Source organism: Urocampus carinirostris, chromosome 2 (assembly GCF_059441175.1).
Source record: "Urocampus carinirostris isolate Australia breed hairy pipefish chromosome 2, RoL_Ucar_1.0, whole genome shotgun sequence".
Classification (NCBI taxonomy): Eukaryota; Metazoa; Chordata; class Actinopteri; order Syngnathiformes; family Syngnathidae; genus Urocampus; species Urocampus carinirostris.
Genome location: NC_142350.1, coordinates 57,098,451 through 57,125,403, shown reverse-complemented (window position 1 = coordinate 57,125,403; position 26,953 = coordinate 57,098,451). Strand labels below are relative to the sequence as shown.

At 38.7% G+C, this 26,953-nt stretch overlaps 1 protein-coding gene across 1 annotated transcript in view; it reads right to left on the bottom strand.

Moving 5' to 3' along the window:
* Positions 1 to 8,821: 8,821 nt before the first annotated feature.
* Positions 8,822 to 26,953, bottom strand: part of itga8 (integrin, alpha 8) — a 129,855-nt gene continuing 111,723 nt past the window's right edge. The window contains exons 24-30 of the mRNA XM_088327236.1: positions 20,366 to 20,471; positions 17,917 to 18,075; positions 14,449 to 14,565; positions 14,270 to 14,383; positions 14,005 to 14,106; positions 9,718 to 9,840; positions 8,822 to 9,648 (exon numbers count right to left, since the gene is read on the bottom strand). Coding sequence (XP_088183362.1) covers positions 9,565 to 9,648; positions 9,718 to 9,840; positions 14,005 to 14,106; positions 14,270 to 14,383; positions 14,449 to 14,565; positions 17,917 to 18,075; positions 20,366 to 20,471 — 805 coding nt within the window. The 3' untranslated portion in view covers positions 8,822 to 9,564. The remainder of the gene's footprint in view (positions 9,649 to 9,717; positions 9,841 to 14,004; positions 14,107 to 14,269; positions 14,384 to 14,448; positions 14,566 to 17,916; positions 18,076 to 20,365; positions 20,472 to 26,953) is intronic.

Here is a 26,953-nt window from a genome sequence, read left to right as displayed (position 1 = left end):
AAATACTTGGGACTTACTTGGGACTTGAAGGTGAAGACTTGAGACTTACTTGAGACTTGCACATGTGTGACTTGGTCCCATGTCTGGCTCCCTCTAGGTCGGTTCTACAAACTTTTTCAAGATGAGGGATACTTTTTATTACTAATTAGCGCAAGGGGCACCCGGTTTAAAATGCAGTTTGTAAATCAACAACTTAAGTTATTAGTGTTATTACCAGGTTCATTATTTGAGGGGACAGCGCGACGGCGCAGTGGTTAGCGCGTGTGCGGCATAGTTCTGAGGTCATGAGATCGAACCTCCTGTGTGGAGTTTGCATGTTCTCCCCGTGCTTACGTCGGTTCTCTCTGGGCTCTCCGGTTTCCTCCAACATTCCTAAAACATGCATGTCAGGTTAATCGGCCGGTCCAAATTGTCCCTAGAAGTGAATGAGCGAGTGAGTTGTCTGTCTCTGTGTGCCCTCCGACTAACTGGCAACCAGTTCAGGGTGTCCCCTGCCCACAGAAAGCTAGGATGAGCTCTAGCAGCCCCGCGACCCTACTGAGGATAAGCGGTGCAGATAATGGCTGGATGGATTACTTGAGGTAGAGTTAAATAGACTAATCCTCCACATCATTAGAATATAACCAGCGGTGATTTTAGGTTGAGCTTTGGCGGTGCTGAGGAATGGGCAAACTACAGCCCGCCAAACAAAAATGGTAAAAATATAATCTAAATACACATGTAGGGCAGTTGATGAAGGGTGACACTGGGGGGCGCGCTTTCATTGTCTATTGTTTTGATTTTCCTTCGGCAATGAAAGCATGGGACTTTATTTTGTCCTAGTCAAGATCCATTATTTTGATTTGAGCACCTATTTTGTTGTTGTCTATGTAAAGTATTGGTGATTGATGTTATTAATTTATGTTGTTAAGTGATGATGACACGTTTTGTTGTGTACATTAGTTTTAGAATGTTAGGTGTTATATTTTTGTTGACTTATTACGAATCAAAGGTTTTACTTAAGTTTTGTCAAGAGTGTATGTATGAATTGGAAGAACTTCTCTCGGTTTGGCTTCCCGGCAAAATTGCACACAGACCTTGTAAAACCTATCGAAACACTGACGTTAAAATGGCGCATCATAAATTAATAACATAAAACACAAATACAGCATGTTGAAACAATATTTTACATAGACAACAACAAAATAAGTCCTCACCTTGTAAAACCAAGAGAAAGACTGACGTCAAAATGGCGCCACAGGAAGCCGAAATCAAAATAAGGGGTCTTGATTAGGACAAAATAAAATCACCTGCTTTAATTGAAAAAGGAAAATCAAAACAGTGAAAGCGCGCCCCCCGGCGGCAATGTTTACTAAACTGCCCAACACACATATAAATACTGTAGTATATACAGAACAATAATAATAATAATAATAATAATAATTTCCTTGTATTGTCATTCTGTGTAACAATCTACACAGAACGAAATGTCGATTGCACCTGACCCGTTGTAGCGAGCCGATGCAGCCGCAGCCAACAGAGGGCGCCGCCGACCACTTAACAAGTACTAAGACATGATTTTTCAGTGCAATTTTTGTCCCCGTCTCTTTTTGTGTTTGCAACAAAAATACCACAAAATTACTAGAAAACTAATTATCAAATGTATTGCTTTAAAACAGGGTCCAACATATTATTTCGTTTTGATTTAAAAAAAATATATATTTTAGAAATACTACCAAAATACAACTACAATATTATTAAAAAGTACTAAAAAATACTACAACTATGTAAACACTTCATAATGTGTCTACAAAAATACTACAAAAAAATCACTATAGTAACACTATAATACACAGATCCTGCTACATGATTATTACGACAGAAATATGACAAATACCAAAGCAATGCTACAGTATTATGACGACATAAATACTACAAAAATACAACTACAGTAATAGTACAGATATACTACAAAGAATTTCTAGAAAATGCTGCAAAAATACGACTGCAAAAATCTACGATGCTGAATTATGAATCAAATGGACTGTACCATTTCAAGGCAGTGGAGTATTTCCGCCGCTGCGCTATTCACATTTTGCTTTTGCTTTTGTTTTCATTTTTATCATCATATTTGAGCCTATCCTGTTCTTTATTAAGGAAAAGAGAGATTTAAAAATGGGGGGTGCCTGAGGGCCCCCAAAACGGGCTGGTTACGCCAATGAATATCACAATGACTCAGCATTGGTGAGCTATTTTTAGATCAGTGAGTATTATTTTGTACCTCCTAGTGATAAAAACATGATTAAAAACACTGATTTAAATAATTAGCAAAAATACATGAACTGTTATATAAACCTGCGCTTTTGGAAAATGGATCATTGTAGGTCTAAAAATAAGCATTTATTTTAAATAACATGGGACTTATATTGAGGGAGCTGACACAATGGTCCGCTGTCTTGCTGCTACGGATACCCCAAAACTTAAAAAAGGCTGGGCTTGAAAAACGAGAATTAAAATGGTGCGTTTTGGTCTCTTTGAGTCTGTTGGTATTCTTCCTGGTGCATTTAAGGACTCATGTCATCTGGTAAGAAATACAAACGGTTCCTTTAAAAAGATAAGCGAAAATATGAATTTTAATTCACGAATGAAAATAAGGTTGAGAGCGCTTGCTCGAGAATCTCCTTAGCTGTATTTGTGTTACTTCTGTCTCTCTCCAGCTCCATTTGAAGTTTGGGAAATTAGAATGTTGTGAAAAAAGTGTGTGCTAGGGATAGATGTCAATGGCAAAGGATAGTTAAGAACGACTTATATTGACACATATGATGCAGAGGGGGTAAACCAGTGTATGCTGTCAGGGCTCTCTGCTGATTAAATTCTTTATTTTGTGTAAATTGTCATACAATGTGGATTTATGGCAGAACAACTGAAATACTCCTAGCCTTATTGTTTTAAAACGGTTGATTATGGCAAAATCTCAAATATCGACTTTTAATTTAAATTACAATTTGTAAATCATGAAAACGTATATTAGTAAACTGTAAACCACAAAATGCACGTTTTTATGATTGTGTATTTTTGCTTATATTTAGAATCAATATTGTTTTTTGAATGAATAAAGGTTGGGGGGGGGGGTGTTTGGGTTGAAGGAGGGGCTAAATAATATACACTGTCCCTTTAAAAAAGGGGTAGGAAATAATTAAGCATGTTTTGGACATGTTACGTTAATATTGTTTTTGTTTTTTGACTTGTTTTGTTTTGTTTTGTTTTCTCGTGTTCGAAATAAAGTTTCCTTTCTTTCATTCATTCATTCATTCATTCATAATTGCAAAGGACGTACTTTCCAAACATGTTCCAATCCACGTTCCTATAAGTAAAGCAAAAAGTAACGTTGAACCAAAATTATTTATTTTTATTGACTATAACTACCACTGTTTTGCCACAAGAGGGCGCCATTCATCCTCGTAAGTCTTCGAGGTAGGGTACTTCGTTTTACCGTTAGAGAGCGCAAATACTCTTCTTGTGAAGTACTGTATTTGAATCAAAAGGCCTTTTTTTTGACAGGGGAAATTGACAAAGAACATAAATCCAAATTATTTGAGTTAAAAATAAAAATAATAATCAATGACGCCATATATATTACCTGTGTTTAAAGTGTCGCAATTTAAAAACCAGAAATCATAACTGCACATCAGATGAATGTGAGAATTCAACATTATTTATTTATCACCACATAAATGAAAAAAAGCTACACATGATTGTACTATCATGAATTTTCAGCACAATAAGTTCAACTGAATGGTGAATAGAAAATAACTCAAACATAAAGCAATTAAATTGTGTGTGTTACTTAAAGTGACACTTTCCCGTGAGCAGGGTTGGGTAAGGTTACTTTAACTGGATTACTTTCAATTACTTTTGGATTACTCCAATACCAAATATGCTAATAAAAGACAAAAGAAACTAAATATGAATGAAATGACTACATTTTGTGCAGGCTTGGGGAGTAACGGAACACATGGAACGGCAAAAATGATGTTGGCAAGCTGTTTGGATTGATTTTCATTTTGTTTCTGTCGCATTTTATGTTAGTTTTGCCGGAGATCAAAGCCAGGAGAGAAAGCTTACCACGTGTTGTGAGTCATCATTTTATTCATATTTAGTTTCTTTTGTCTTTTATTAGCATATTTGGTATTGGAGTAATCCAAAAGTAATTGAAAGTAATCACGTTAAAGTAACCCTACCCAACCCTGCCTGTGAGTGAAAGACATCAACAGTTCAAAAAGAGAGAACAATAACCATGTTAAGCGCTACAAAGTTTCAAAACAGGAATGATAAGAACTCCAAACTTTGACTTACTGAGACAGTAACCAGAAAGCTGAAAATCGTATTTCTCATACAACTTATTTAGCATGTCTCGTATCTGTAAATCATACTTGCTCTCACATATACTCTCACACATATACAGTTATACACCATGCACAAACATTATTATACTCTATTGCACATACTACTAAGTTCTCATCCACACCACTATACTCTCTCACGCATACTACTATACTCTCATACAAACACTACTATACTCCCACACATCCACTAAACTCTCATACACACTATTATACTCTGTCACATATATTACTTCACTATTTCACACATATTGCTCTACTCTCATACATGCACTAATATACTTTCTTTTACACACTAAACTCTTGGGAGAGTGTAGCAGTGCAGAAGTTGTAGAAAATAGAATGAGAGGAAGGGCCCAAATATGGATGACTGGAGGGGGTGAAACTTGCTCTGGATGTGAGGTTGGTTAATTCAATGGAGGAAAGAGTATGTGCTAGGCATAAATGTAAATGGAAAAGGATAGTTAAGAATGACTAATATTCAAGCATATGATGCAGAGGGGGTAAACCAGTGTATGCTGTCAGGCCTCTCTGTTGATTAAGGGTTGCATGCAACTCACCCCTTGTTGTGCTGTGGGCTTAATGTTCGGTGTCAGGTTGGGAAGAGCGAAGTGGAATAAATGTTTGGTGAATGTGAGTGTGTTCTTGACTCTAGCCATCTCACACGAAAGGGGAAATGGCTTTGGTATATCTATATAAATATATTGAGAGAGACAGACAGACATAGAGATAGATAGATAGACCAATAGTTACACTGTAGATAGATAGATCGATAGATAGACATACACCAATACTATGCTGTCACACACAACCTACTATACTCTTTTATATATACTACTATACTCTCTCACATATACTACTATCCTGGGAGCAACTCCAGTTTTATGTTGAACCGCAAAACATGCAAACAAATCAATGTGCATTACCATGTTTGCCAAAAGTACCCAAAGTAAAATAACACTGAGAGTTGAGGTGATCATTACACTAGGGGTGAAAAACCCCAATACTAGTAGCAATTTCAGTGGTTTGTGAGAAAAAATAGTAGTTTGCATGAGATTCTATAGTAGTGTGTGCATGGGAGTATAGTAGAACGTGTGAGAGTATAGTAGTGTGTGCATGGGTGTATAGTAGTGTGCGTGAGAGAGTATATTAGTGTGTTAGTATATTCAGTGTTATTATATTAGTTTATAGTTGTTTGTGCGTGGTAGCCTATTAGTTTTTATATGAGAGTATAGCAGTATGTGTGTGAAAGCAAAGTGGTGTGTGTATAAGAGTTAGAGGTATGATCATGGGCCCAGACTCCAACCTGGCCCCAAACCGGCTTAAAATGTCAACCGTGAAGTCGGGTCGGACGGGCTTCTCTCTTGTGTTTTTTTTTCCCTTTGTTGGGGATATGTACAGCATAGTGTTACTTTTACTCATGTAATTATTTGGCTGAAGAACATACTTACCAAACTATCAGTCTAAGTCCATATCACTAAATCCAGAAAAAATGTTTACCCTCGGTGTTAGAAAAAAGACGCAATCCACCCGCCTCGGGTCAGACGTCATTCCCGCTTCTTGCCAATAGCTTCCAAGCTTTACAAACTTTCTGCCTTTTGGTCAAATATTTCACTATTTTCAGTTTGTTATCTGCAGTATATGATTTTTTTTTTCAGTGCCAATTTGTTCAGTTTCACTTCGCCAAAATGCGCACATCGGTGCCAAACTGCTCATTTTGACGCTGCACTCGCAGTGCAAACTTGATTTGAGGGACTCGGCCCCAAAGCTGGGTAGTTCAGTTTGTGTTTACTTTACTGGCAAATTAAAGCTTCGGGTTTATTTCGGGCTCTGTTATCAAATCAAGTCCTTTGGGTTTGGGCGGGTTCGGATTTATATACCCGTGACTCGGGTCGGGCTGAATTTTTTTAGGCCCAATCTTACCTCTAATGAGAGTATAATAGTATAGTATAGTAGTGTGAAAGGCATAGTAGTTAAAAGGGCGCTCGTCTTGGGATCAAGAGGTCGCAGGTTCGATTATATGTTGAAGTGTCCTTGGGCAAGACACTGAATCCCTAATGCCCCCAATAAGCAGGTAGGCGCCTTGCATGGCTGACTCCCTATTGGTGTGTGAGTGTGTGTGTGAATGGGTAAGTGTGAAGCACATTGTGAAGCGCTTTGGGAGGTCTTCATTGACTTGAAAAGCCCTATATAAATGCAGACCATTTACCATTTAGTGTGTTTACGAGTGTATAGTAGCTTGTGTGAACGAGTATAGTAGAGTGTATAAGGGAGTGTAGAAGTGTTTGTGCATGGTACGACCGTGTCTGTATAAGAGTATAGCTGTGTAAGAGTGAGTGAATGATCTTATATGTGATAGCAAGTATGATATACTTCTCAAACAGCTTATCGTAGATTTTTGTTGTGTAGCAAAACAAACAGATGACAGCCATGACTCACTTTCTATATATACATATTTACTATTAAGCTCTTAAAAAAAACAATGCCAGTGTAAACAAGCTTTCAGTATCACGCAATGTTCAAATATTGCACGTACGTTCATAAATACACACGTTCGCTTTATGCATTCACGTTAATGTGTCCGCCGCATGTTTGTGACACATGACGCGGAACCAAACATTGGATTAAAAGAAGCTCCTAATGCACACGCACACACACACACACAAAATATGTACAGTTCCTGAACACACATCTGCACAACCTGCAATAATCTTTATATTAGAGACACTAGCACAATTTGAATAATGTGCCATCTTGCACTACTGAAAGAAGAACAAATCTTGCTCAATTAGCAAAACATTTGGCTCATTTTAGGTCTTTTTCTTTTTTTATGTATTCTAATTTTTCTAATTTTTGTCATGATTACCGATGTGATGCACCTGTGCCCGCTCCTTTGGCGCCAACTGCCTCGGACTCTGATTGGCTCCTTGTCACTATTTAAATCCACGTTTATCTGTCACGTGTTGTCAGTCCGTCTGCGAACCGCAGTTTACTCTAGGCAAGCTTTTTTCGACCCTGACTTACACCTGTTTTTGCTCCCCTCTGTTCCCCGGCTTCGACCCGTTTTTTTTATCCTGACCACGTCTACTCTCCTCTCCCGACCGCGTTTTTTTGCTCTTCTGTCCCGGCTACTGACCCGTTTTTGCCGTTCCCAACACCGCCATCGCTCGCCACAGAAGTCCCACTTCCGCGTTCAGAGCGACCTGCATCCCGCGACCAGCGATCACCGGATCGTGGGTGCAATCCTTTCCTTTCTTCCAATAAAACTTAGAGAAACGTAACGCAAGTGGGTCCTGTCTCCCTTCTGGTCCTGACAATGTTACTATATTTTTAAATCAGTTTTCATGAGAAAATAAGAAAATCCTGGTTTAAACATATTTTTTCCAATTGAAATTATTATATTTTTAATTAAAATCGGAAATAAAATGGCAGAATGCAGATGAATGCTCTGAAGAACACAAATAAAATATTTTTTTAGAGATAAGAAAAAACAATTAGAAAAATGAGATAAAAATGCTACCTCTTCACATTGTTCCATCCTCAAAACATAACGCTAACAGCAAGTAAAGCCATGCAGTAATTATTTCTTATTACAAGAACTTTTTTTCTTAAATGTGGAAAACCTATCTATTTTGCTTTTATTTATTCAAAACGAGCAGACTTCATTCATAAGTAATTTTTTTTCAATGTTACAGTTTATATATTGCTTTCTTGCTCTGCCAATCAGAAGATGAATCAAATTTAAGTTCAGTTATTTGTAAATCTGACTGTGCCTTGGCAAATATGAACCTCACCACTGTAAGTTAGCTTTAGCGCCAGCTAGCCGGTACTATACAAGAAATACACCTCTGGTTTTTCTGTTGCCTACTGTTTGGAGATGCACCTAGGAGGTCAAAATAAGATGGTTTAGACCAGGGGTGTCAAACTCAATTTACCTCGGGGGCCACAGGATAGAACAAACATTCTCTCGGGGGCCGGACTAGTAGATTAGAGAGAAAGAAAGAGAGAAAGAAATAAGACAAAGCGAAGGAGAGAAAAAGAGGGTGGGACAAAGAAAGAGAGAAAAAGAGAGAGAGAGAAAAAGAGAAAAAAAAGAGAGAGAGAGAACGTGAAACGTGAGAAACAAGAGATAAAGACAAATAATGAGAGAGGGGGAAAGAAAGAGAGAGAAAGAAAAAATATCCGAAGAGAAATAGAGAGGAGAGAAAAAAGGAGAGAAAGAGAGAATGGGAGAAGGAGAGAATGGGAAAGCAAGAGAGAAAGAGAAGGAAGAGTGGAAGAGAGAGCAAAATAAAGTAAAAAGACAAAGAGAGAGAGAAAGAGACAAAGAGAAACAAAGAAAGAGACAAAGAGAGACACAGAAAGTGAAAGAGAGAGACAGCGAGAGAGAGAAAAAGGGAAGGGAAAAAAAGAGCGAGAGAGAGAGAGAGAGAGAGAGAGAGAGAGAGAGAGAGAGAGAGAGAGAGAGAGAGAGAGAGAAATACAAGTCCACCGTCTTTGTGAGAGGCACCTGGCTTTGGCAACATCAAGTGGACATATTTCAACCTACAGCTCGTTTTTCTCTTGCGCTTCACTGAGCGTTGTCTCGCGGGCCAGATTCAATCCCTTAGCGGGCCTGATCTGGCCCCCGGGCCGCATGTTTGACACCCCTGGTTTAGACCCTACAAAATAATAAAAAAAAAAGATTGACCTGGTTGAAATTTTTGTGCGCATTTTTAGTTGAAATATTACGATGCATTTTTGTTACTTTTGCTGTTAGCATTTAGTAGTGCGCTTCTAGAGCATTACAACATGCTCCAGGATGGCAGCAAAGGTATAGCTATGGTTTTAAACAAATTGTGCAGGTGTACCTAATACCGTAGCTAGGCTCACATCAAATAAGCGCAGATCATGTCTCTGCAACACATCTTCCATTGACCTCGATTCGGTCCAAACCCAGAGTGTGAGGAACCTTCTTCACACTGATAAACAATTCCAAAAATCTCATCCGCTAAAACGTGCTTGGCTTCCTTTTAAGCTGAGCAATCTCAGTCCTTCACACTGAAGCAGGCCGCCACCTCCAAGGCCAGTTTGTCAACAGCCGAGAAATGTCTGTCCCTACAACTCCGGATCTAGTTTTGGGTTAATCTCAGTCAGGAGGAGCACGTTCCTCTCAAACCCGCGGTCTCTCCCTGTGCATTTTTTAGGCGTCCCCTGTCGACGTAAGCTGCTCTTGGTCGGAGATATTGTCCCCGGCTGGTGGTCTCGCTCGATCGAAGAAGCCGCACTGAGAGGAGAAGCGACTTTAGCGAAGCGCGACTCAAAGGATGATGATAAGTGTTTACTATGTTCATACCTTCCACATTGCGAGAGTTAGCACAGCCAGCACTAGCAAACCGAGTAGAATGGCCAGGATGATGACCCACAGTGGAACAGCGAAGGACACATCTGGCGTCCCCCATAACACCGGGGTCCCCATCTAAAAACAGTCAATATAAAACAGTGCCGTATATCAATGCTTTGATATTTGCTAACTTGTATCTGAGAGAGACAAACCCTGCCACAACAGCTAGCAAGTGAACTACTGTGTCCTACTGTGCAGTGATAGAACCTGGAGATTAGAGTACCGTATTTTCCGCACTATAAGGCGCACCTAAAAGCCTTTATTTTTTTCAAAATCTGACCATGCGCCTTATAATACAGTGCGCCTTATTTATGGATCAATATTAATTCGCAAAGTCTTGCAACTAATGCAGCAGCCACCGACTAGATTTTCCCCCGAACGCCAGTAGTCCGCGGTGTATGCTGGGATTTATTTACCGGCGTTTCATTGGCTAACCAATGTGTCAATCATCATTTGAATCGATCACTATTGGCTAAAGTTATTCGGAGGTAAAGGGGGCGGATGCTTTTATCATTTACAGGCTTGTATAGGCTAAGGGGCAAAACAAAGCCTGCAATTGGCCGAAAAAGATGTGTCAATCATCAGTTGAATCGATCACTATTCTTCTCTCTTCTTCTTATTGCTCCAGCGAGGGTCGGGGGGTCCCGTCCCTGTGCGTTGAGCCGACCAGATGAACCAGGTTTTTCCAATGCTGGCGGTCTTGTGCCAGCTGTTCTGCATCCTCTACGGCAACTCCGTGTTGTTGGAGGTCGCCCGCAACGACGTCGAGCCATCGAGTGCGGGGTTTCCCTCGTGGTCGTCTCCAGCCTGCGGCCTTTGGGTCAAACTGGAGAATGGCTCGTGTCGGATGGTCTGGTGGTAGACGAAGGACATGGCCAAACCAGCGGGTGGGGCTCCCATCCAAATTGGTAGCGACATCGTAGAGCCTGTCAAGAGCTTTGTATATCTGGGGTCCATGGTGACAGATCACTATTGGCTAAAGTTATTCGGAGGTAAAGGGGGCGGATCCTTTTTATCATTTACAGGCTGGCATAGGCTAAAGCGGCAAAACAAAGCCTGCAATTGGCCGAAAAAGATGAATGTGAATAGCAAGTGTGGTTGTCTACGGCATAGAGGAAACATGTTAAACCATTCTGTATTTGTAAATATTTTATTCTCCTGGATTTACTACACTCACGGATATAAGAGGACCTTGGTTGCAGATTATTATTGAACACAACGACTTCGGTGAGCTACTCCGGCTATATATTTTCCCAGTATCTTGTTTCAGACTGAACTCGATGTTTCTGCGATAAGCGGTGCAGATAATGGATGGAATGGAGTGTCTATTTTTAAATTAAACTCAATTCCAAGTGTTTATTGTCATATGCACAGTAAAGTTGCGAGCGAAAAAGAAAATAGATACTAAGGAATGGTTGGCATTTCTTGAATCCCGAGACTTTAACCTTCCGAATGATGGAACGATGCATTTGAGTGACATCGTACGGACACCGCATCCGCACGTGTTCTCGACACGTGTTTGCGTCTTTGCAAGCTTTCGGAATGTTAAGGGGGTAATAAGTTGGACTGAACTATCTGACTGTTTTGTCGACGTTCCCATTGTAGCGCCTTATAATCCGGTGCGTCTTATGTATGTCAAATATAGGGCCAAAAACTATTTTTTCGGGGTGCGCCCTATAACCCGGTGCGCCTTATAGTGCGGAAAATACGGTAAGTTATTTGAAATCCCAAAACAAAAACATCAATAAATTGATGTGGATGGAATTTTTTAGTGCATTTTTTACTATATAACATTGTGCATTTTTGTGTTTTTTAGCACTCGAACCCCACAGTCCTGGTGCACTTTGATGGGTTCCAAAAACTTTAGAATTTTAGAGTCATTTCCAATTAAGTGAAATCTGTAGAAGTACAAGACTAGTGATATTTATTGAATAAGTTATGACATCATCAAATTGGGCTCTTGTGATAATGCAGTGGAGTTAGCAATATCAAAAATCTTGCAGTACTGTATAAAAAGTCACAAATTCAAGTCAAATACTGATTTTACTCCATCACTTCAAGCCTATTTCAAACAGTATCTTTGACGTCTGTAGCCCTCAATTGCATTTGAATAAGTGACCTGACTGTTTTTTTTATCTTTTAACACATTTGTATCTTTTGAATTTGTCTTACTTTGCACTGGAAGGACAGACCCTCGAATCTCATTGAACTACTGTATAATGACAATGAAGGCCAGTTGCTCATTCATTCATTCATTCATTCATTCCCACTGTCCTTCGTTCACTTATTCATTACCAGTGTCATTAATTTATTAATTCCCAGTGTCATCATTCATTCATTAATGTATATCCACTGTCATTCATTCGTTCCTAGTGTTCTTCTTTTATTCATTCATTCGTTTGTTCGTTCGTTCAACATTGTATTTCCACTATTATTCATTCATTCATTCCCAGTGTCAATCATTCATTTATACATTTGTTCCCAGTGTGCTTTGTTTATTCATTCACTCATTCATTCATTCCTTCTGTCCTTCGTTCATTCATTTGTTCGTTCATTACTGTATTTCCCCTGTCATTCATTCATTCATTTATTTATCCATTCATGTATATTCCCAGTGTCCTTTGTTTATTTATTAATTCATTAATTCATGCATTCATTCCCACTGTCCTTCGTTCGTTTATTCATTACCAGTGCCATTCATTTATTAATTCCCAGTGTCATCATTCATTCATTAATGTATTTCCACTGTATTTCATTCGTTCCTACTGTTCTTCTTTTATTCATTCATTCGTTCGTTCATTCAACAATGTATTTCCACTGTTATTCATTCATTCATCCATTCATGTATTCACAGTGTCAATCATTCATTTATACATTCGTTCCTAGCGTCCTTCGTTTATTCATTCACTCATTCATTCATTCGTTCATCGATTCTTTCTGTCCTTCGTTCATTCATTTGTTCGTTCATTACTGTATTTCCACTGTCATTCATTCATTCATCCATTCATGTATATTCCCAGTGTCCTTCGTTTATTTATAAATTCATTCATTCATGCATTCATTTCCACTGTCCTTCGTTCACTTATTCATTACCAGTGTCATTCACTTATTAATTCCCAGTGTCATCATTCCTTCATTAATGTATTTCCACTGTCATTCATTTGTTCCTACTGTTCTTCTTTTTTTCATTCATTCGTTCGTTCGTTCAACAATGTATTTCCACTGTTATTCATTCATTCATCCATTCATGTATTCACAGTGTCAATCATTCATTTATACATTCATTCCCAGTGTCCTTCGTTTATTCATTCACTCATTCATTCATTCCTTCTGTCCTGCGTTCATTCATTTGTTCGTTCATTACTGTATTTCCACTGTCATTCATTCATTCATTCATTTATTCATCCATTCATGTATATCCCCAGTGTCATTAATTCATACATTCATTCCCAGTGTCCTTTGTTTATTTATTAATTCATTTATTCATGCATTTATTCGTTCATTAATGTATTTCCACTGTCATTCATTCATTCCCACTTTCGTTTGTTCGTTAGTTCGTTCATGAATTTATTTCCAACATCATTCATTCATTCCTACTGTCCTTCATTCATTCATTCCTTCATTCATTCCCAGTGTCATACATTCATTCATTTATTGATTCATTTATATTTCATTCATTCATGTATTCCCAGTGTCATCCATTCTTTCATTGATTCATTCATGTCTTTCAAGTGTTATTCATTCATTCATTCGTTCTATTTTTCTTCTTTTATCTCTTTCTTTTTCTCATTGTATTTTTTTCTTTTGTTTCACTTTTGTTCACACTTTTTTTCTTTTTTTTCTTTCGTTATCTCCCTTTTTTAGTCTTCCAGTGCATCATGTTACATAACAATTGGTAATGTAAGGATGTAAGTAACAAAAACAACCTGAGAAGCTGCTAAGGACCCGAAAGAGTCGCTTTTTTTAGTTAGCCAAGCCGAAAAAGCCGGTTCTCCGAAAATAGTCGGAATTCCCTTCTCTACAAGTAAACTCTGGTCAAGGACGTCACTGCTGTGTTTCGCATTTGCTCAGACAACATCTTTTTAAAATAAGAGGAATAGTTACTTTCCCTGGTAAATAGTTACTTTTACCATAGAGTTATTCAGTTACTAACTGGAAGAAGTACTGAGTAACTATAACTAATGACTTTTTTAATGCTTCCAACACAGTTCATTCATTTATTCATAGATTGAATCTTACCGAGATTTTGCGTTGAGGTAAGGCAGCGGGCTGGATCCGATAAGGCACCGCCAGGACCGCTAAAGTCACAGTCGAGTTGAGAATGTAGGGGTCATTACGCCGCTGAGGGACAAAAATGCAAGTTCTCTTGAGTAACAATAAGAAGGAATCATTCTTCTCCAAAATTGGCCAAACTTTAAAATCTCATCGATGGAACGTTAACAATCTGTGTTACAGAGCAAACCACAATAAACATCGCAAAAAAAAAGCATAACCTGACACTGACCTGCAAAAACGTATGCGCCCACAATCTCGACCGGACTTTGATGACAGCACTCCGGCCGCGATCCAAGCGGCCCACAACACACATGATCCTAAGGCAGGAGATGTTGGTGCAATTCTGCAAAGACAAGTCTGTGAGCATTCATGAGCCAATAATTGCGCACGGCTAAGCTAGTCTCTCACCAGGGTTTTCCCGCTGTTGGTGTGGACAGTGCCTGTGGATCGCTTGTGGCGGTGGTGAGGAGCGCTGGTGTTCCTCAAGAAGCCCAGAAGTTCAGGAGTATCTTGAAGGGAGGAAACCTGAAGATTTACAGAAAGCTCATTAGATCAGGAGTGTCCAAACTTTTCAGAAAGCAGGCCAGATTTGCAGGGTTGGGTAGGGTTACTTTAACTGGATTACTTTCAATTACTTTTGGATTACTCCGATACCAAATATGCTAATAAAAGACAAAAGAAACTAAATATGAATAAAATGACTAAATTTTGTGCAGGCTTGGGGAGTAACGGAATACATGGAACGGCAAAAATGATGTTGGCAAGCTGTTTGGATTTATTTTCATTTTGTTTCTGTCGCATTTTATGTTAGTTTTGCCGGAGATCAAAGCCAGGAGAGAAAGCGTACCACGTGTTGTGAGTCATAATTTTATTCATATTTAGTTTCTTTTGTCTTTTATTAGCATATTTGGTATTGGAGTAATCCAAAAGTAATTGAAAGTAATCCAGTTAAAGTAACCCTAACCAACCCTGCAGATTTGTAAACTGAAAATGTGTGATTTTTTTAGCCTGGTATTCTTTGAACACACTGTTAATTTCACCCCAGCGCTTGGCGATCAGGGTTGGGACCTTGTAGCCCGCCTTTGTAGCATTTTCATTTGACTGGCAGGGTCTCTTGAAAAAGCGCTGCTATGCTGTTAAACCAGCTTCCATTTGCTTCAACTTTTCACAGAGTTAGCTTTTTGTAGTCAGAATGTTTTGTCTGGCAGTGCCTCTTGATATTATATTTTTTGAAACAACCAAAGTCTCTTGGCAAAGTAGGCAGATGCAGTAGTTTTAAATTTCGGTAGGAAAAAATTACTCCAATTTTCACTTGTCCTGAAAAAGGTGGCCCTCACAATCAACTTTCCTTTTTAAAAATGTTTTATTTAAAGTCGGCAGGTTGGAAATAGTGTGGGCAAATATTCTCACAGGGACTACTGCCATCCATTGGTGAAATGGTGATCTTCTTTTTGTACAAATTGATTTTATACTGCGGTCAACATTACTGACGGGCCACATATTATTCATTTTGTAACAGCGGCCGGGGGCCAGTACAAATCTTATCAGGGGCTGTAAGTGGCCCCTGGGACAAGACTGCATTAGATTGTCGACAAAAAGCTCAATGTGATTGATGGCAACATTCATTGAGGCACAAATCTGACGCCTTGATTTTATTCTGGATGATGCTCAAGATGCTTATCGTCACGCACTAAAAAATACTCAAGCTGCAATTTCTGCTAATAAGCAAAAACGTTTTGAGCCAGCTGGCTAAGAAGATGAAGAACTGATTTTTTCATGAGCTACAGGTTACAAATCCTGAAACCAAAGATGGATAGATAGATAAGAATCTGGTTAGAATGCAAGCATGTTTTGTCGATATTCGTCCTGAATAATGTTTATTTACTAAATGAGTACCAGTACAAATGTGTAACTATACAAAGCCATAAATACTCAGTCTGGAGTTTTGAGTAATCCTCATAGTTTGTTTGCTTAGTACTGAGCCTTTCCCATTAACATTGTTAAAATGTTTTATTTTGTAGGGTAGCAATCAATGGTTATTGGACCGATAACGGCAAAATATAACGTCACTGTTATCGGCTGGAGAGAATAGAAAGAGCCCCCCACACACAAACACACTCACAGGTAGAATATTTAATAAGGGTGTTCAAACTACACGTTAGTATCCATTTGCCTATTGACCAATTTTGACTGGTTCTCGGAATATAGTAAGAATTATGGTCTGGGTCATAGTATGACACTTCAATTATCGAGCATTTTATTTCTTTTTAAAATAGTCATAAAAACAAGAAAATTTAAATAGATGGTATTGTGAAAGTTGGCCGTTTGCACCGTTTTCTTTGCTAACACTGACAACGATGTACAAGAAAATATTTCAATGAAATATTTAATGATGCCCTGGTTCGAGATGAGCGATATTGTTATTTGACCTGAAAAAATCCCTTTATCCTGGGGCTTGAAAAAGGCTGGTCGCAATTTTTTTTTATATTCACTGTACTTTTTTTAAATATAAAAATCGTCAACAGTATTTTTTTTAAATAGCATTTTTATTTTGTGTAACATTTTAAACTTCCCTTTGCATGTTGTTTTATCATTTAATAATTTGCAGGGAAATGATTTTCTGTTTGCATTGAATAAAGAACAATCCACTACAAACATTTTTTCCCCTCAAAAAAAAACCCCCAAAAAATAAAAAACAAAACAAAAGAAAGCCCCCAATATATGACAAACTGAACAAAAACTCAAACTCAAACTAACACCTAAACCAACACTTACACTTGAACTAAACTTTGACTTAACATGAACTAAATTTAGACTTAACTTAGACCGAGCTTAAACGAAACTTAGACCACACTTTGAACAAACTCAAAATAAATTTCACCTAAACTCATATAAAAACTTACCACTGAATTAAAACCAAGCTAAACCTAAACTATAGTTACACGTAACATAGACCAAACATGAACTACACTTACACTAAACATAAACGGCACCAAACCTAGACTAAACCTACACTAAAGGTAATCATAATAATAATAATAATTTCCTTGTATTGTCATTCTGTGTAACAATGTACACAGAACGAAATGTCGATAGACTAAACTTTAACTAAACTTGCACCAAACTTAAACCATACATCAACCCAATTTAAGCCATAATTATACCATACTTAAAATAAACTTAAACTAATCGAGATCAGACTTATACTAAACTTAGACCCAGCCAAATCTAAACTAAATATAGACCAAACCAAACCTTAACTATAACTCAACTTAGACCAAACTTTAACTAAACTTAGACCAAACGTAAACCCAAATAAAACCAGAATAAGACCAAATTTAAAATAAACTTAAACTGAACTTAGATCAGACTTAAACTTAACTTAGACCAAACTTTAACTAAACTTAGACCAAACGTAAACCCAAACAAAACCAGAATAAGACCAAATTTAAAATAAACTTAAACTGAACTTAGATCAGACTTAAACTTAACTTAGACCAAACTTTAACTAAACTTAGACCAAACGTAAACCCAAATAAAACCAGAATAAGACCAAATTTAAAATAAACTTAAACTGAACTTAGATCAGACTTAAACTTAACTTAGACCAAACCAAATCTAAACCAAACTTAAACCCAACTTCAAACCAGATTTAGACCAAACTTAAAATACACTTAAACTAAACTTAGACCAAACCTAAACTAAACATACTTAATTTAGACAAAGCTCTAACTAAACTTAAAATAAATTTAGACCACACTAAACCTAAACTAAATAACAGTTAAAAATAATATCCATTTTTCTGAATGTGGCCTTTCGATTAAAAACCTTGGACACCTTCAGTTATCATTTCCTGGACTAGTACTTTCATCTTACCTGTAATCCAAGCGGGTTGAGGCTGCTATTGGTCCGACATTTTATCGGCCCATCTGTTTGAATCTCCATAGCGTAGAGCAGGTTCTCGTCACGGAAGCGGGATGGCCAGCCCACCTCAACCTCAGCTTCTTGAATACTACTGGGACCCGAATTATGGAGCTGGAGACCATATAAGAAGGCGACAAATTAATCGTTTTATATCCGCGGGCCTCGAGTGACCTCAAGCTATAATTGGGTTATCATAACTCCGGCGTGATGACACGGTCCACCTGAGTTTTTGGCTGCTACACTAATAGCCCCTTCGCTCAGAGGGGATTTCAGACAGATACGAGACAAAAATGAGACGGCTTAGGACCTCGAAAATCGAGGTGTAAATCAGGAATGTCAAACTGAGGATCCAGACGTTCTGTCTTTAGGGAGGCCGGATCAAAAAAAATCTATGTGTCAACTGCAAGTATCAAGTTTTTTTTTCAGGACTATCCTTTATGATTATCACCTGCAAGCTGAGCGAGATGGCCAAATTCAAGCACTTTTTAAGGACTTTCAAAGCCAATTTTCCAAATTTTCCAGTACCATTGAAAAAAAAATCCAGCATGAATCGTGTATTTTGCAGAGCAACAAAAAGATCTGCTATTAACATATGAACTTTTTAATCTTGCGTGTGCATTTATCATGAGTAAATCGTAACTACAACCATTTGACTTTTGAAAAACGGTAGATACAAACGTTTTTTTTGTGATGTCAAAAAATATCCGGACACTGCTGTAAGTTAGGTTTTGTATTGTGTGCACCATTTTCCGATTACAGGACATTACTGTAGTGCTTCTTTCCACCGCCACCGACGTGTGGTGGCGCTGTGAGAGGTCACCCAGCATCCACCCCGAAAAAGAAATCCGCTTCCTCTTCCTAGTTCGTGTGTAAACATTCTATTCTGTATCTTTAGCGCGCTAACATATTTGACATTTTTATTGTTTAATATCTCGTGCTTCCATTCAATTTGGTTGTTGTAAAGTGTAAACAAGATGCGAGCGGTTTCTTTTGAAATGAAAGTGGAATAAGAAAGCTTGATGCGGTCGAGAAAATGGTTGGATCGCTTTTTTTCGGCCACTTTTTACCACAGAGGAGTAAGTAGCCTAACTCTTGAAGCCCATCTTCCAAAAGTAATTTAAACTCAACTTTATTTATCTTTATAGAGCATATTTTTTTATAAAATGTTAATTTTTTTGTACAAAACGATATAGGTTAATTATAAAACCCTAAACATACTTATATAAACTTTAGACATCCAAACTATAGCTCTGAAGCAACTTACGGACAAATTCAACTTACGAACGATCTCGTCTGTATATTTGTTCCAGAAGGAGTATTTGGTCAGATTTACTTGAAAAATCATAACTTTTGATAGAAATGACCAAGAGACTTCTTTTTTCGACATAAGCAGAAATTTGATCATGCTCAAGATGCTTATCTCTACTCGCAGGGAAATACTCAAACTGCAATTCCTTCTAAATAGCAAAATCCTTTCCAAGTTACAAATCCTAAAGCAAAAGATGGATCGATGAATCCGGATCAGGTTTGATTTCAAGCATGTTTTGTCCATCCTGAATAATGTTTATTTACAAAACGAGATCCAGGAAAAACAAGTAATTATTAAAAGACATGAATACTCAGTGTGGAGATTTGGGTATTCTCTTGTTTTGGTTGCTTACTACTTCGCCTTTCCCATTGAATATTGTTAAAAAAATACATGATTATTATTTGGTTGATAGTCATTAGTCCGATAACGGCATAATGTAAATACGGTTTGCATTTTTGAACTTTTGATAAAGACCTAAAAACTCGCTTCTTTTTTGACCTACTCAGAAATATCTGGCCGGATTAAATCATCCGACAGGCCGGGTCCGACCTACGGGCCGTATGTTTGAAACGCCTGTCTCAAACGAACCATCAATTCGACCCATCGCTCACACGTTCTCACGTACGCACACGCGTTCATTAACAACCAAGGAAGTCATCCAAACAGGACGTGATCTTGGTGCTCCGGGGCAGGAATTCTGGCGCGAGTAGCTTAAGTAAAGAAAAAAAAAAAACTGTCCTTTTTAAGTAGAAGCAGCTGCCAAGTGGGAAAAGTCCCGCCAATGAAAATCATTATCAGCTGCAGGAAAAGGCCAGACGCTGAAGCGCATTAGCTGGATGAAGCGGTGGCCTCTTTAAAACACAAAGACATCACATGTACAGCACATGGACATGAACATACACGCAAAACCCTTATTGTAAACTGTCGCCAGTGTGTCTGCCATCATCCCTCTTTTCTGTACTCTCTACCTCATATTGACCTCGTTTTTTTCCCCTCTCTCTAATTATCCCATGTTGAAAAATGTTGCGTTTTACCTTCCTTGACATCGGTAATTACAGCGCGGATTGTTTTGGGTGAGATGCAGGTGTTTACCTCGTAGATGTGCGTCACCTGCGGCCCCACGTCATCTTCCTTGACCGGCTTTTCTTTGGGCTCCCAGCGTGGGAATGGAAGCACTACCTGAGAGGGATGAGACACCCTGGGGTGGGGGGAAAGTCCAATCAGATTGCGTTATAGGGTATTTGTTTTGTCCCTTTGAGCGAAATAGAACAGAATAGAATAGAATTTACTTTTATTGTCATTCTTTGTAACCATGCACACAGAACGAAATGTCGATACACCTGACCCGTACATTTAAACTGTAGCGAGCCGATGCAGCCGCAGCCAAACAGGGCGCCGCCATTTTAGACCCAACTGCTGTGTTGGGAGTCATTAGGTGACCAAACCCCCCAATTCCAACCTGAGCGCCAAGCAGGGAGGCAATGAGTACCAATGTTGTAAGTCTTAGCTATGACTCAGCCGAGGCTTGAACCAGCGACCTCCCAGTCTCGGAGCGGGCGCCCTAACATCTAGGCTACCGAGCTGGTATATATAAAAATAAAATAAAAATATCGATTTTGGTTGAAAATAAAGGAACTCAAGAGAGAGATTTCTTCAAGATTTTCAAGGTAACATTGTAGTCAACTGTTGTCATGTACAGTGGTGCCACCAGGGGGAGACCAGGGGTGGCCATGGCCCCCACCACACTTGCCACCCCGCTTGCCAGTTTATGGTAAGATTGTAGTAGCATCAGTTATGCATTTAATCCCAAATGCACAGCCTGGCAGTGTGGGCTATGCACATGAAATCATCCATCCATATATCCATTGTCTGCTTATCCTCAGTAGGGTCGCGGGGATGCTGGAGCCCATCCCAGCTATCTTCGGGCAGTGGACAGGGGACACCCTGAACTGGTTGCCAGCAAATCACAGGGCACACAGGGACAGACAACTCACTCGCTCATTCACACCTAGAGACAATTTGAACCGGCCAATTAACCTGACATGCATGTTTTAGGAATGTGGGAAGAAACCGGAGTGCCCGGGGAGAACATGCAAACTCCACACAGGAAGGCTGGTAGTTGGATTTGATCCCATGATCTCAGAACTCTGCCGCGGACGGGCTAAAAACTCGTCCGCCGTGTCGCCACATTAAATCATTAGTAACATCAAATATTACACAATACACCAAAGTATATCAGTAGCCGTTTCTTTCTGATAGTTTTGCGCTGACCTTGTTACTTTAAAAACCTGGAATTATGGCTTTTAGTTTTGGTGTGCCACCCCAAGATTTTAAGTGGCCCCATCTGGCCACCCCTAGGAACAAATTCCGCAGGCGCCACTGATCATGTACAGTGGCCCCTCTACATACGAATTGAATTGTCTTCATTAACATCGATAACATCGTAGTGAATATTGTTCGCAACGAGATTAGACATGGTACCCCAGGATAAACAGTGAGAAAAGTAAGATAAAACAATGTCAGGATAAATAAGCAAACATATTTTTACGAGGTAGTGCTTGGAGATTGGCCGAAGTTGTAATAATAGTACAAAAAAGAGTAGTGCATTATAACTGGCTTTGTAACAGGCTTTTCAATTTGGCTTGCCGAACCAAAATGGCAAAAATAGAATGAAAAAATATAGTATTGTAAATAAAATACTACTAATGAAAAAATAAAACTTTTTTGTGCCACTTTTGTTCTCATTGTCTCTTTGAGTGTCTACTAAAAATACTACAAAAAATACAAAATTGCTACAATACTAAATATCAAATTCAGTGTTTAAAACATTATTTAGCTCTAGTTCTAATAAATAAATACCAGAAAAATACTACTACAGTAATACGATAATAAAAAAAATACTACTACAGAATTATTTATACTACCAAACAAATACCACAAATATCCAACAAAAAAAATACCACAAAATACAACAAAAATACATCTACAGTAATACAATAACAAAAATACCACAAAATCCTATAAAAATACAGTATTACTACAAAAAATACCACCGTAGTACTACAATACAACAAAACTGAATATCAAATTTTGTGGACCTAATATGTTAAATTCCTTTAATTGTCAGTGTTTTAAAATCAATTTGATGACACTACTCTATTTAATACAATGGAGGTGGCATTAGCTCAGGAGGTAGAGCGCTCGTCTTGGATCCAGAGGTCGCAGGTTCGATTCCTGGCTCCTTTGTGTTATATGTCGAAGTGTTCTTGGGCAAGACACTGAATCCCTAATGCCCCCAAAATGAATGGCTGACTCCCTATTGGAGTGTGAGTGTGAATGGGTAAGTGTGAAGCACATTGTAAAGCGCTATGGGATGTCTACATTGACTTGAAAAGCGCTATATAAATGCAGACAATTTACATTTACAAAAATATCGCCCAACATTCAATAGGACGTGGTGAAGAGGGAGCTTAGCCAAAAGGCAAAGCTCTCGATTTACCGGTCGATCTACGTTCCTGCCCTTACCTGTGGTCATGAACTGTGGGTTATCACCGAAAGAATACGATCCCGGGTACAAGTGGCTGAAATAAGTTTTCACCACAGGGTGGCTGGGCTCAGAAGCTCAGTTTTCGGGTAGGGACTCTGTGTAGAGCCACTGCTCCTCCACATTGAATGGAGCCAGTTAAGGTGGCTGGGGTATCTGATAAGGATGCCTCGTGGACCCCTCCCTCGGGAGGTGTTCCGGGCATGTCCCACAGGCAGAAGGCCCCAGGGACGACCCAGGACATGCTGGAGAGACTGTCTCTAGGCTGGCCTGGTAACGCCTCAAGATCCCGTCAGATGAGCTGGATGAAGTGGCTGGGGATAGGGAGGTCTGGCTTCCCTTTTAAGGCTGCTGCCCCTGAGAGCCAACCCCGGAAAGTGTAAGATAATGGATGGATGGATGGAGGAATACTACACATTTGGATGCATTTTCATTCATTAATGCAAATGAGAAAAATTGGATAGGTCTATGGGACCATGGCCAAATATTTTATACCCAATGAGTCCCGTGACTCTAAAAGTTTGCACACTCCTGCCTTCAACATGTTCTAGAATGAAGTTAACTGTTTTAATGTACAGTGGCCCCTCTACGAGAAACTTGAGACATAATATGTCTTTCGAGCAAAAATATTGCCCAACATTTAATCGAAAATCCAGGTTATGAGAATTTACAGATGGTTCCACTCGTGCAAGGGTCTCAAACTCGCAGCCAAGGGGTTGGGATGATAGTTTGAGGCCTTTGCCCTAATTTGTTTAAAGGGACAGTGTGCATGATTAGCGCCTCCAGGTGGTAAAAAATGTTCATAAGAAAAAAAACCCAATATTGATTAAAAAAATCAGCAATAATACATGTATTATGATATAAAAGTGTATTTTAGAAATCACTTTTAGGCCGAAGAATCTGCATTTATTTTTCATATTATTAGCCTTACCTAGAGGGAACTGACATGCTTGTCTGACATCTTGCTGCTACAGGTAAAAAATAACCCAGAAAACCCAAAAGACCTTGCAAAATGAAAAAAAAATGGTGCAGTTTGGTCAATTTAAGTCTCCATAGTTGTATTCTTCATTGGGCTTTTTAGCATTCACTTTCAGTTGCACCACAAAATACAGCAACATCTGGTGGTCAAGTAACACATGCCGTCCCTATAATGTAAGGGCATCCCACACAAATTATGGATTCACTTATTAATGTGTTTTATAGATATGTAGGGTTACGTTGAAAACAGATTAATTGGTTTTCTGTTATTTCTCATGGGGGAAATTTGTTCGAGACACAAGAAATTCTAGCTATGCGCTCAAGCCATGAACAGATTAATCTTGCATTTAGAGAGGCCGCTGTATATGTAATGTATCTGAAGCCAGATTGGCCTGACATCTTGCGGTGCAGTTTATATAATTCAGGCATTCTTTGCTGGCAATTGGAAGACAAATCAAGAATAGTCTGTTTGCAGGCGTTTGCCAAGACTTAAACATTTGTCACCTACAAATTCAAACTAGCACCTGAAATGTTTACATTTGGCTCTTTTAGAATCAGGACAAACTCCGTATCTGCATTCGCATTTTGTACCTTTTAGCGAGTCAGTCCTCACGTAATGACAACTTGATACGAAAGGATTAAACCGTCTTTGATCGGGATATAAACATTTGAGCACATGCTGAATTAGATTGTTTGCGTTACATTAAAAATGCGGCCTGAATCGGGATCTGATACCAGCAAATCTGATTGACAATAAAGATACTTTAACTGTGCAAAGACAAGCACAAAAATGCTCACGGGTTGTTCTTTTTTGTTTTTAAATAAGCGATCGGGATTGTTGGTAGAGGGGGAGTTTAATACAAAACACGAAAGAGCATTTTTTGCAGGGTTGGAGGATTTTTCCATAAAAACGACACAGGTTTTAGAGACAAGGGTGGTGACTTTTGAGACAAGGGTTGTGACTGAGGTGAGGAGGGGTTGTTTTAAATCCCCAATGTGTAATATTTGATCCTTAGATGGCACTGTGTTGTCCGGTACGAGCGAGGGCCAGTAATACATGGCACAGGGTGGCAACAAGATGCCAGACAAACATGGCGCCAACTTAAGTGGGGATTCTACGGTGCAAAAGTAATACAATTTTCTCGGCCTATAATTTTTATTCATAAAAATAAAATACAGGTAGGATAGTTTAGGTGTTTGCCTAGTATTCAAATGAATGCTTTTTCTTTAAACTGGATGACAATTTCCTTGTACCAGTAGGAGGCAAGAAATATCAAACACCGTCCATTCAGAGCAAAATGACAAGATTAATCGACATTAATCAATCCTCAAAATTAATCAACAAGCGTAATCAACAATATCTTACAATTAATTGATCAATTTATATATGACCTTAGCTACTCATTATTTAATATTTACCATTTTTATTGTGTTTTATGATAATTATAATCACCTTTGATTCAAACCAAACATTTTGATACCCAAATATTGGTCACAATGATGTAATTATCAGATTTATTTTCAAAGTATTGGTCAAGCCACTGTGTTGTTATTATTATATAATTTATAACAACGTAGTGTTGTATTGTTTACAACTATGAAATGTGAAATGAAATGATCTGCATTTATATAGCGCTTTTCAAGTCAATGACTTCCCAAAGCGCTTTACAATGTGCTCCACATTTCCCAATAGCGGCCTTGCAGCCATGTAAGGCGCTAACCTGCTTATTGGGGGTATCAGGGGTTTAGTGTCTTACCCAAGGACACTTCGACATGTAACACGGACGAGCCGGGATTCGAACTGGGATCCCTTGATCCCAAGACGAGCGCTCTACCTCCTGAGCTACTGCCGCCCAAACTAGATTATACAGTATGTGGCACTCCTGGATAAACGCATTATAAAGACTTTGAAAGAGAAAAATAAGATTAAAATTAAAACTATGATAAAAAGAATGTCAGGATAAATAGGCCAAAATGTATATAAGGTAGTTCTTGGAGACAGACCAAAGTTTTAAGTGCATCAGAAGAATAGTGCTATAAATAAGCCATGAAATCACATTTAGCAACAACGTATTTCCAAAATAAATAAATAAAAATAGGATATAAATACCCGTTTTTCTATATATATAGTCAAGATATATAATTATTCTCAGTCTTACAAACTATTAGCCATCTTGGGGGCCTCTTTTGACCTGACTCTTATGATTTGCTTTGTCTTTGGAACACAGTTCAGGGCGAACTGGTTACACATTTAGGACTTGTATGTATTGTATGTATTTGTATGTATTTTATTAAGATGTTGTTTTATGTTTTAGGATACTGCAAAAAAAATATTACTGTATATTTATTGATTGGTTAAATAATCATCGGTTGCAGCCCCTAAAAATGACCAAACTTCATACGTTTGTACCAGACACCCTGACTCCTCCCGAAATTATAGTTATCATCACAGTTCTGAAGTGGAACTGAGCAAGCATGTGGATAAGAGAGTACTCGGTTGGTTTGGACACATGGAGAGGATGGATGAGGAGCGAATGTTGAAGAGGATCTACAGAGCAGAAGTCAATGGAAGGAGACCAAGAGGAAGGCCGCGATTGACGTGGATGGATGGATATAGAGGAAGCTAGAGCTCTTGTTGGTGATAGGAATGAGTGGAGAGATGTTGTGAAAGGATAGTGGGATGTTTGGACGCGTTCTAAGGGATGGGCAGGGCACCTGTATGATGCGGCATTGGTAAACCAGTGAAAGCTGTCGGGCCCTGCTGTTGAACAGAAGAGTGTGTCGTGTCACCCTGACCCAAGTGACATGGCCGCTTTCTTGTGTCCCGTTTCATCTGGAGGGACGAAAGCATGACCAACTTGGGTGCCGAGGTGCTCAACTTGTTTGGGTGTTTGGGCATTTGGGTTGGCCATGGTCCCAAAAGTTTTCTGTGTGTGTTTTTTGCTACTTTTTCCCTTTTTTAATTTTCTTTGTTTTTGTATATGTGTTTGTCTTGCTGTAGGTCACCCCTCTCAATGGATATGACCAAGGTAGATAGATAGATGGATAAATCACAGTTTTGACTATCTATTAAGACATTCAAACAATGTTTTAAGCTAACACCCCCATTTATTTTTGCAGTGGATCAGTCCCTTCTTGACCCAATTTATTGTTATTAT